This window comes from Pteropus vampyrus, unplaced genomic scaffold (genome assembly GCF_000151845.1).
Source record: "Pteropus vampyrus isolate Shadow unplaced genomic scaffold, Pvam_2.0 Scaffold143, whole genome shotgun sequence".
Taxonomy (NCBI): domain Eukaryota; kingdom Metazoa; phylum Chordata; class Mammalia; order Chiroptera; family Pteropodidae; genus Pteropus; species Pteropus vampyrus.
The window spans coordinates 3,049,389-3,061,156 of record NW_011888924.1 but is presented as its reverse complement, the minus strand read 5'-3'; the positions used below and the strand labels follow the sequence as shown (position 1 = coordinate 3,061,156).

Genomic DNA, 11,768 nt, shown 5'->3' with positions numbered 1-11,768 from the left:
GATAAGAAACTGAGGCACAGAAAAGGTAAGCGACTCCCCAGAGGTTATCGACATAGTAAACCAGGGCCGGAAGCCTGGCCTTCGGGCTCTGGGCTCTTGAAAGAGACCTTAGCTCTTCAGCATAAGCTGTGTTGCCACCCGTGTCTAAACTAAACCCGCCCTCCCAGCACCTATCTGGAGGGGCTTTCACAAACCAGTTCAAAAACAGAATGGGCTTGGGTGACTGATGTGGTTTTGCACTTTTTATTTCTGCGAGGGCTCCTGCCAGGAGGGGGACAGCCTGCCCTTGAAGGGGCACAGCCCCTCTTTGGCCTTCGCAAGCCCCTCCCTCTCCTCCTGCCGCCCCATCCCCCCCCAACAAGGGCTGTTGACTGAAAACTGCAGGGAATAAAAATAGCTCTTGCTGATGAGGCAGGACGGGGGCCAGGGCACAGGAAAGGCCTGGGGCCGGGGTGGCGAAGGTGGGGGACCTGGGACTCCCCGGCTCCATAAGCACCTTCTAGTGGAGCCCCACGGAACCCCGGCTTGGCCCTGAGACACCTGCCACTACCCTAAAGCTACCCATGGGGGGCCTGCTGCCCCCTGCCCGGGTCTCAGGGATGAGCTCTGCCCCTACCCAGCCCTGCACCGGCGTCAGCTCCATCCCAGGGAGTGGTGGCCTTGGCCATTGTGGACAGAGGCCTGGCCGCTCGCTAGCTGTGTGCTTTGGGCAAGTGATAGGGCCCTCTGAGCCCGAGCTCTCCTGGTCAGAGGAGCCAAGGGACTGAAGGCTCGTATAACCCGTGCCGGGGTCGTCGACGCCCACCCTCCCTTCTCCCTACCTGCTCTCCGAGGCCTCGTTTCCCGCCCACGCCTCTCTCCTCTCACCTGAAGAGAGCCTTTCCGCTCTCTCTGTAAAGGCCAGTCTCCTCTCTCCAATCTGGTTCTGCCTCCCCGGGAGCCTTCTCCAAAGCCCAACCCCAGCTGTGCCACCCCATACCCTCCCTGCCATTATGTCCATTTTTCTCTGTTCTGGTGGCCAGTGTTGCCCCCAAAGGCAGAGACCTTGTCAGGACCACCCCCAGCTCTGGCCCAGAGTTTTATGCCTTCAGCATCCAACTTGGCCTGGGCCTGGGGTCGGGGCACAGAAACTCTAGTGAGGGAAGCTTCTCACCAGGCCAGCCTAGAACTGGGAAGGTGACCCCAAGTCCTGAACCCCTATCCTATGTAGGTTCCCAACCAGAAATGACAAGCAGGGCCAGGTCGGGACAAGGCCACCTGGGAAGGATCCTTAATTACCTTCCCCAAACCACACTAAAGTTCCAGCCAATCCCCTGAGAGATGCCTGGGATGCAGATGAGGGTAAACCCTTGGGTCATGTCTAGGTCCCTGTGTCGTCCTGCACAGGTGATGTGGCTTCAAATACTAGTGCGATAACAGAGGCCGCCTACCATGGGCAGGAGACTGGGGATGACGCCAGAAGAATCTGGAGGGTCCTGGGAGAAGCAGCCCTCTCTGCCTCCGACCCCAGCCCTGCACACCTGTGTCCAGCCACTGCCACCCCCAGGGTCTCCTTAGCTTAGCTCAGGGCCCTGGGTATAGTCACAGCCTTTGTCACAGATGAGTGACAACAAGGCCCACCTATGGCTCCGCCCCGCCTCTCTGTCAGCCCCTTCTCCCTCTCTAGACTGGCCCCAAACTTATCTCTAGCTACTCTCTCTAAGTTGGCTCATTGTTGTGGGCTGAATTAAATGGGCTTCAAGGCTCCTTTGGGCTCTAACCTTCCGGGGCAGTGGGTTGATTTATTTCTGTGCAGGCCCTGCTGCAGGTGGTATGGGTGGGGAGGGGACATGTCTAGTCTCTACCTGGAAGGCAGCTTCCAAACAATGGGGCTCCAGGACCCCTCATCCTGACGGGTCCCCTGTCCAGACCCTGTGCCTGGAGCAGGGGGGATGGGCGGCAAAGACATAGTACTTAACCTGCTGGAGCGGGAAGGGGCTCAGGCCTCCCTCCCACACCAGTGCATTCTTGGAAAGCCCCAGACAGCCCTCACCTCCCACCTGCAGGGCCCTCTAGAGGGTACGTCCCAATCTTTTGGACAGATGCCCGTCTCTGGTAAGCAGCAACCCTCACACCCCACCGCCTTCCAGCTCCGCACACCTCCAAACGTGCCTTCGCCATCTCTGCTCAGACCATTTTGCCTTCTTGGCTGGCTAACCACTGCTCACCCTCCCTCCCTGAGTCCTGGGTGCCCCGCTCTGCCAGAGGGCGGTGCTCTGCCCTGGCACCACACCCCTTCCCCCCTCTCCTGTCCCAACCTCCCCTCCAGTCTCCTGAGTCCCCCAGAGTCCCCTCAGTGCTATGGCTGCGTAGCTTTCTGCCCGGCCCCCTTCCCGGCTTCTCTAAGAAGGGAACCCAACTGTGACCCAAGCTGGCTGGAGAGGCAGGGCGGTGGGCAGAGCCTGGGCGGGTGGCGTAGCCTGGGAAGTGTCCTCTGCTGGCATCTCACAGATTCCTGTTTCAGCAGAGCAAAGGAGCCGCCCGCCACCCCCAGCCCGGCCTCCTGCCGCTCTCCTCCCCCCCTCCCCCCACACCCCTGCCTCTCAACCTCTCGCCACCGCCACCGCTCACAGGCAGAGCAGAGTCATTGCTTTGGCTCCTCCACTCTCCTCTCCTGAAGAAACACAGCCCAGTCTCGGTCCCTTGGGCCACCCCATGCCTGTCCGGAGCCGAACCTTCACCACTGGGGCATTTGTGACCAGGGTGAGGACCCCTGCTGAGCACGAGGACAGCTGGCCAAACAGGGGCACAGAGAGCAGATGACAGTGCAGAGAGAGGCGAGTTTTGGGGACAGAGGGTCAGGCACCAGGAGCTTCAGCAGAGGCAGTCACAGAGCAGAGCCCGGTGTGGGCAGAGGGGACAGCGGTGCCCAGAGCAAAGTGGTGACTTCCTCAGAGCCAGGCTGGGCTTGAGGCCAGGGCGTTCTGCCCCTTGTGGTGGCCTGCCCTTGGGGTGCCCAGCCCAGGCAGGGTGCAGAGGGGCACAGTACTCACTGTTGGATGAGAGCGCAGTGCTTGCTGTCCTGCCCACCTCGAGCTGGGGCTGGGACTCTGGGGGACTTGGCCGGGGGGTGGGGGGGCCGGCCGGCGCGGACAGCTGCTGCTGCTGATGTCACAGGGTCATGAGTGAAACCTGAGGACTGGGCCAATCTTCAGGTGGGAGCCTCGGCCACACTTCCCTCACTGGGTGTGCTATGGACTCAGCCTGGGACCTCATGGGCTGGGGCCCACTGGCGGGGGTGTGACGCACTGGCCCACGCACGTGCACACACACGCACACTCACTGGGGCACACGTACGAGCCCATACACGCAGTTGCTCTCCCTCCCATCATACAGCTCATTCTCATACTCGAATCTCCTTTCACACACTCATTTCCAGAAGCACTCCCATGGCACACACTGCTCGCACACTCGCACACACTCTGGTATACACTCACGTATGCGTCCCTCCACACAAATGCTCACACTCACACACGCCCAGCCATACACATAAATCGCCCTTTATACATTCATACCAATTCTTCGGCTGCATGTTACACCATTCACACACATGTGTCCTCACACCTACAGACACACTTCACGCTCACATCAGGCTCGCGTGTACCTATGTATTATTATATACATGTAGCCTTATGCAGTCTCCTGCCAGGTGAACACCAGTGCACATCACGGACAACAGAGTTATCGAATACACGTCTGTGTGAACACACATGCACACCGCAGTCACGCTCGTGCCTTCATGCCTCTCCATGCGTGTTACTTAATTCCACACGGCTGTCTGTGCCCATATACACGCTCCTGTTCACATGTACAAGGGCCACCTATCTGTGCCTATGGTCACCAGGTTTCTATCAAGTGTATGCCTGTCTGAACACCCACACCCACACCTCGCACACCCAAACACATCCACACTCACACATCACACACCCAAACACCCACATTCACACATCAAATATCTGAACACACACACAGCAGTCTTGAGGGTCATTTCTTCACCACCACTCCCCCATCCCACTGGCTAGACATCTGTCCCTCAGAGCTTGGGAAGGGGACCTGGTGGGGGAGGAATGAGATTGGTTGAGCCATCCCATCCCTCCACTTTGGGGCTGTGGTGACCCCTAGTGGAGCAGTTGTGAAATGCCCCATCTCATGGCTTGCTCACCGGCGCCTGCCCCAGGCAGACATGAGAATTCCCTAGGTGAATCCAGAACCCGGTTCCCCTAAGCTCCCTGAGGCACTCCCCCAGTCTCCCAGGCCCACCCCCGGGTCCGTCTTTTCTAGCAGCCAGAGCCCCAGTTGAGCTGAGTCCCAGACAGAGTGGACTTTGAGAGGGGCTCACGGAGTGGTGACTCTCGGTCCTGGGGGTGGACCCAACGTCACCTCTTCTCCCAGTGACTCTAGATTCAGCCTCAGCACTGTGCAACCCTCTTGGGGGCCAGGTCTGGCTGTGGTTGAGGAGTCCCCGCCAAGCCTGGACCTCCCACACCAGAGGTGTGTCTTCTGGGCCAGGGATCGGGGCGAGCTTGGTCTCCATGTCGTTCTTTATCCTGCTTTGCTCGCCGACCTCTCCAACAAACACTTTCATGTGGTCGCGTTGCTAATGTGATCCAGCTTCTGCCTGCCCCTGCCTCTTCTCTGCAAGAGTCTGCTGCTTCTAGCATTCAGAAAAAAAGCAAGTGTTTTCTCTCATATCCTTCCCATATTGTCTCCCCAAAGCTGCTCTTTGGGGTCATCACTCAAACCGGCCTTGCGCAGCTCGGATTTGCTTTGCCAATGGCCACTCTCTGGAACTCCTGGTCGCTCTCCCCTTGAGAATGCACTGCCCCTGTCTGTGGGCGCTGGGGGAGGGGCTCTGCCCTTTCACCCTCTGCCTTGCTCCTGCCCAAAGCTCTATGGGGTAAGACTTTCTCCAATGAAGGATGGAAGTAATTGAAGGGAAAAGTAGCAGATGAGGGGGCAGAGCTGCTGCATTCAGTTGTGTGTGTTGTATACTACTCAATTCTGGGCACCAATCACATTGGTAGTCATTACAGATTAGTGTATTTAAGATGATAATTTTCTAGCAGGTGGTAGCAAAACATCTAGAAGGGGCTAATTTTTTTCTAATCTGCACGAGCTATCTTTTGAATTAGGGATGGGGCTGATTGGGAACAAAAATTTATATGTTAAATATTATTTTTTTCCCCCACAGCCCAAGAGAAATGAATGTCTTTCTCTCTTGATAACGTTTCTCCTTCCTTTTGGGAACTGCTTCTCCTCTACTCCAAGTACGTGATTCTGGTGGGGCTGTCGGTTACAGGACAGCCACCTTGCCCTGGCCACAGAGGTGGACATGTTACCTAGCTTTGGCTAATCCTCTTGGCCTCAGTGGTTGGTCCAAAAGCTGGCCATGTAAGCTGAGGACGCCGATCTCAGTCCTTCCTGAAGATTTATATGTATCGAAACAACAAAGACAATTTGTGCCTCTATCGGGAACAGCCCGAGCAAAGCGCCCATTGATGGTCTCTCAGCTTGGCGCTTCCTCATCTGTACCAAGAAGCAGCACTGAAATTTCCCACTCGAATTCTTAAAAAGGGTCCTTTTCTCTCCTTTTCTGAGGGGAGAGCTCATTGTTTTGTGATCTTCAAAGACTGCACACTTCCTCTGAGTAAATTCCCTTGATTTTACAGAACTATTCCCTTGCTAATAGACACTGGGTCATGTCCAGCTTTCGACTCTTAAAAATAACAGTGCGATGAACACATTTGATTAGAAATCTTCTTCCATGTTTAGCTCAGTCCCAGGAATAGATTTACCAAGGCACCAGGGGTGGGGACTTTCGGTACATTTTGTCTTGAGATACTAAAGACAAAAACAAAACAAAACAAAAGATGCAAATAAGAGTCTCCTTTGAGGAAAAAAAAAAAAGGAAAGGAAATAGGTGGAGTGTTCGATGCCTCGAAGAAAATAATAGGAGGCAGGTCAAGAAGAAGGACCCTCACCTCCTCCACATTCGGCTGACGTTAGATCTTCTATAATAAGCCAAGTCGTTGTGGCAGGTAAGGATGTGGCTTTTCTTTCCTCAAATAGTAAAAGGTTCAGGTTCCTTGGACAAAGATCTCTGACTGAATAGACGTTAGATAGGTTTCACCTCAGGCCTGACTTCCGATATGAGTGTCACATAGGGTTAACATGGAATCTTACATCTGAGATATTAAAAGGATTATCTCTTCCTGCCTGTTTTCCGCAGCCCCCTCCAGCCTGCTCTGGGCTTCCTTTAGGGGGTGGCCTCCTTGCTGCCCCACCCCCCACCTCCAGCTTTGCCTCACTTTAATTCATTGACCATTATATTCTTAGATGAATTTTCATCACTGTTCATTTTAGTATTTCGGTTCACCTAACGAATTTATCCTAGAGCTACTAAAATAGCTTTTTTTTTCCCAGGAATTTTCAGCGGCCTGGGGACAGACATGGAGAAAGCGGGAGGTTGGTGTCTTAGTTTGGATTCCCCCCCAAAAAGCAGAGCCTGAGATAAGGATTTTGGAGCAAGTAGTTTATCTGAAAGCAAATTCCAGGAAGCACTGTGAAGAAGGGGGAAGTGACAGGAAGAGGAGACAGGCCACTAAACCGTGCGCGCTTGAGCAGGCTGTCGCCGTGACGACTGGGGCACCAGGCCACGGGGATCGCTGAGAGACTGTGGGGAGGACCCCTCCGATTTGTCCCACTGAGGCTCGGAGGCTGGGGAGCTTACTAGCAACTCCTGTCCTTTAATGCTTCAGTATTGGTCCTGGGATGACTTCCGGCCTGCCTCACCTGTGGCCAGAAAATGTCCCCGGGTGAAGAGACTGTAGGCGAGTGCAGAGGAACCAATGGCAGGAGACCCCTCCTCTGTAGTTGCTCCTCCATAGTTGCCCCCTCCCTCTCCCTCTCTCGACGCACACACGCACATGCATGCACGCACACACGCACATATATACGTGTGATTTTTGAAACAGAAATCAGATCTTACTGTGCTTACTGATTGTTTTGCTCAACTCTTTTGGATATCATTCCACATCAATAGATACAGCTAGACCAAGGTTGTCAATGACTGAATAGTATTCCATTGGGAAGACACATCCCCATCAGACATTCATTTTTGCTAATTCTGGTTGACACAAACAAAGATATGAGGAACAAGATGAATCTTCCTAAAACATGGCTGTGCACAGGTTGCCCCCTGATTCTTCTCCTGCTCAAAACCCGCCAAGAGCTCTCTATGACTCACGTGACAAAGACTTTCATACCTTGGCCTTGGAGTCTGACCTGTATCTGTCTGGGCTGCAGGGCCTCCTCTCTACCCAGGTCCTCCAGCACAGCCAGACAGTTTGACCCACTGGATCGTTACAGGCCCTGTGCATTCCTGCATCTGCACCTTTGCTCAGGCCATGTCCTCAGCCTGGGCCGCCCTCTCCCTGCCACACCGCTTGGCCCCATCCCAAGGACTTCCACTTCCCTCCGGCCTCCATCCCTCGCCGCCGGAGTCTGCTCTTCTTTATAATCTTTTCTTTGACGTCTCACCCATGGGGGACTTTGCACAGTCTTGTATTTTTGTTCTCATTTCATGGCTGCGTTTTCACTTCGTAACAAGTCTGGAACCGGTGAGAATACACTAGTGCGTCTCAAGGTTCAGAAGGATGCCTTCTACACACAGGCACCTCCTTGGTCAAGGTAGGGGGTGGTGAGCACAGGATTGGTTTTGTCTTTCGCCCTGGGTGAGGGTGGAGCTGGAAAGATGCACCTCTGTGCCCTTCCCACTCACTGGGGGCCTGTGACCACTGTGCTGGATCTCAGTTTGTTGATGGCTGTTGAGGCTGGAAGACCCACAAGGACAGCTAGTGCCCTGTCCACAGCCCCCCTCCCCCTGGAGGCAGTCACTGGGGCTCAAAGGAGGGGGTGGGAATGGTCTTTCTGATTTAAATAGCAGACCTTCAGGGAAGGGGGCCTGAATGAAAGTGGAGGTGGGGGAAGGGCAACTCAGGGGGTGCTAATCCCAGCTTCCTGTCTGGATTTTCCTTGACCGCTGCTCAGGGCCCATCTCAGGATGTTCACAGTTCCTGAAATAGATCTCTCCTCTCACCTGTTCTTAAGCAAATAAGACCTTGATAACTTCCTGTCAAAGAATGCATGCTTTGGTCATTTCTCCTGGATGAGGGACAATATTGGGCACTGCTTCTGACCTCCCTGGGCTTTACCACCTCTGTCAAACAGCAGCTCACCTTGGTGGGGACCCAGCGAGCAAACCACGACTGATGGGGAGTCGAGGGACTAGCCACCTGTTTCTGGCCAGGGCCCAGCCTTTTCTGTGAACTTGGTTGGTGTTTCCTTTCTTGGTCTGCTCCAGAAACCACCCTTGGCTCACAGGAGAACCCCCTCTGACTCAGAGTGACAGGATCTTCCGTCCTCCTCGCTCACCGGCCCCTGGCCCCTGGCCTGCTCCTACAGAATTCTCTCTTTCTGCTTAACTCACCATCCTAATCAATTGAGCTTTGGTACCAGAAGAAAACTAAGTGTCTGAGTCAGGGCCGGCCTCCCCAGGCCCGTTACTGGGGATGCGCAAGCGTGGGAATTACCCTGAGGGATAAGATGTGACGCCCAGCCCCGCTCAGGGAAACTGGAGGTGGACATCCAGGAAAGAAACGGGCCTCCTGGGGGAGGAGGGTAGGTCCCGGGGACCCGCTGAACTCAGAGGTGGAGAGAGGAGAGCAGAAGGCGGCGACTTAATTAATGCAAACGCTCCAGGTACCTGGAGCCTGGGCGGGACCTGCGCATGCGTGGGAGACTTTGGCGTCGCCAGTGTTGTCAAGGTAACCCTGACCCAAGGAAGCCGGCCATGGCCTCCGGGACTGGAGGGAGCTGGAGTCATCCTCCACCGCAGAGTGCAGCCACGATGGTAAGGGCTGAACCAGGGAGCAGAGCCTGCCTTTACTGCGGAGGCCAGGGGGCGATGGCCGAGTTGGGGAGCCGTCTCTGGGATGGGGATATGAGAGCGACTTGGCAGGGAGCGGGAAGGCGGTGGGGCGGTGGGTTACTGAGACAACTCATGGGGGCGGGGTGGCAGCGGGGAGAGGTTGGGCCCCCACCTTTTCTCCTCCTGGCCTGGCTGAGTCTCTTCTTGCTCCCAGCCCTGGGTGACCGTCCTGCAGCCCCTCCCGTGGTCCGTCCTATCTCCACCTCCGCAGCCCAGCCGCGTGAAGGAAGGTGAGACTCCGGGCTCCCTCCCGCCTCCTGTGCCCCACTATGCCCAAGTATATTCTCTAGGTGTCTGAGAAAAGGCCCTGAGGTCGGGGCAGAGGGCACGGGAGGCCTGGCATGGGTCCGCCGAGGGCCTGCTAAACTCCCGCCCCCTAGACCTGCTGGAGCTGATGATGCTGCAGACCGCGCAGATGCACCAGCTGCTGCTGAGTCGCCTGGTGGCAGCAGCGCTCAACCTCCAACCAGCCTCCCCTCTCCCACAGGTGCGAGGGCTGGGGATGGGAGGAGTGGACCACCGGGGCAGCCCACCTCCAGGTTCAGGGGTGGGGATCCATCTGGGGTTCCCTCTCGAGAAAGATGACACCACGGTACTCTGGGCCTGCAGGGGGCCTGATACTTATTAGGAGCCCAACTAATGTTTGTTGGGCAAAGGAATGGGTAAATGAATGACTACGAATACAAGGCGACTTTGGCTGTGACTGGCGCAGGAGAGGTACACCACCTGTGTGCTCACCTGGTTGGGAGATGAGGAGAAAGCTCCTTGGAAGAGCAGGTGGCCTTAAAATTAGCCCTTGAAAGCCAGATAGGATTTTGCACATTAGAAGCGGTGAGGGGTATGTCCACCATCCAGTTTGGCAAGAGCAGCGCTGCCCCTCAACCCCAGGCCCTCAGGGAGGCCCTGAGATGAGTACCCCACCTCACCGATGGAGCACAGGTGGCTCCAGGGCCTGGGAGCAAGGTCAAGGGCAGCTTGCTGGACTTCTGCCCCGGCTCTGGTGTCACACCTGGATTCTTCCAGTCCCTGTTCAGCCTCTTATTAGCTGGGTGACCTTAGCTAGGTTGCTCGACCTTTTGGAGCCTCACTTTTCCCACCTGCAAAATAAAGAATAAATGTCTCCACAGTGCCTTGCTTGCCTGTAGTAAAAGCTCAATAAACAGTAGCCATTTGATGATGAGTATCTGGAGGAATGATTCGGAGGAGCAGAGGAGTAGGGAGAACCTGGTGCTGTATCACCACCTTCCTTCTGCTTTCTCATGATCCCAAGGTCTGCCCGGAGGGTCAGCAGGAGGAGCGTGGGGAGGAAGAGGAGCTGGAAGCCCCGGAGGAAGGGCCTTTGGTGCTCCACCACCACTACCTGCCCTGCCTGATGCCCGCTCCGGAGCCCCTGCGACCCTGGCCAGCACTGTTTTCATCCCTTCCCCCATATCCGCCTCACTTGCAGGACACGTGCGGGATTCAGCACCGCCCTCCTGCCTCCTGGAGAAGTGGGGTGTAAGTGAGGTGGGAGGTCTGGGCACTGCCAGGGCCCTGCTCTGGGGCTGGGCTGGAAGAGCTGGCCTGAGGCCGGGGGTGGGGAGATATTTGTGGGTGAAACACCAGAGGCCACTTCTGATGGGGGTATTTCTTTTCTCACTTCCATTTCAGGAGAGCAGTGCCCCCTCCCCCACCCCCCAGCGCCACAGGGACTGTAGGTGCAGATGTGCCCCCGGCTTCAGGTAGGGGCAGGTTCGGTGGCAGTGAGGCCCAGGCCTAGAGATGGGTCAGAAGGCCAGGAGGATCATGTTCCCCTGGGGTGACTGCTACTGTCACCGCTGCAGGCAACTGGCCTGTCCCCACCCCTTTCCCTCCTGGGGGTCCACTGAGGCAGGAGGGAGTCAAGACTTGGGTGCTGTCTCCCCCCAGACTACTATGACGCCGAGAGCCTACTGTGAAGACAGATGCTGGCGCAGGGACCCACGCCAGCTTCACTGCAAGGCTAGAAACAGCCCCGGAGCCCCCCACGTGCCCCCCGGGGCCTGCGGCCACACCTTCTCTCAGATCGGCCCCCAACCAGTCCCTCGCTTCCCTGTGAATCAGTCCCATCTCCACCCCACGAAGACTCTGAACCTGCCTCATTTCTTCTCTGGAGTAAGAAGCCACATGAAAGCCCAACTCTGCTCCACTGTTTCCTGCCTGGCTGCGTTGGGGCTGGGGACCTGAAAGCTCTCTCGACTTCCTCCCCTCACCTCTCTCTGGGAAGATCGGAGGGCTGCAGGGGTCTCCGACTGACCTAATAATAGGGTAGGAGATGAGAGTACAGGACTGCTTTTGTTGTCCACAGCTCTCTAAAGGCCCAGAGTGATGGGGGAGACACCTGACCGGGAGGGTCCTGGAGCTGAGCCACTTCCCTTGGGTCCCCATCCTCACCCTTGGAAGCCAGCTCTGTTGACCATGTCCTGCTCATACCAGTAGTGGCTTGAGTTCCCATAGGGCCACGTGGGAGCAGAGCATGTCTGCCCCACAGGGCCAGGGTCCATCTCCCCAGCCCTCCCTCAGGAGGAATTTGTCACTCAGGGCCCAGTGGGGGTGGGTGTCTGGTGCCCGGGGTGGTCAGCACGGGGGTACCCCAGGGTCTGGAAGGCCCCTGTGAAGGAGTGGGAGGAGGATTACTGAGGAGACATTTGGGGAGGAAAGTCCAGGCCTGATGGGTCACCTTCCCGGCCATTGAGTGTTCTCCTAGGAGGAGGCATTGAGG

At 56.3% G+C, this 11,768-nt stretch overlaps 1 protein-coding gene across 1 annotated transcript; it reads left to right on the top strand.

Moving 5' to 3' along the window:
* The first annotated feature begins 8,816 nt into the window (after nt 1-8,816).
* On the top strand, nt 8,817-11,631 carry PRR29 (proline rich 29). The gene is given in 7 exon segments (XM_011368526.2): nt 8,817-8,950; nt 9,183-9,258; nt 9,409-9,515; nt 10,299-10,525; nt 10,679-10,773; nt 10,776-10,828; nt 10,830-11,631. Coding segments are annotated over 7 exon segments (798 nt in total). The 5' UTR covers nt 8,817-8,827; the 3' UTR covers nt 10,947-11,631.
* Nucleotides 11,632-11,768: the final 137 nt, after the last annotated feature.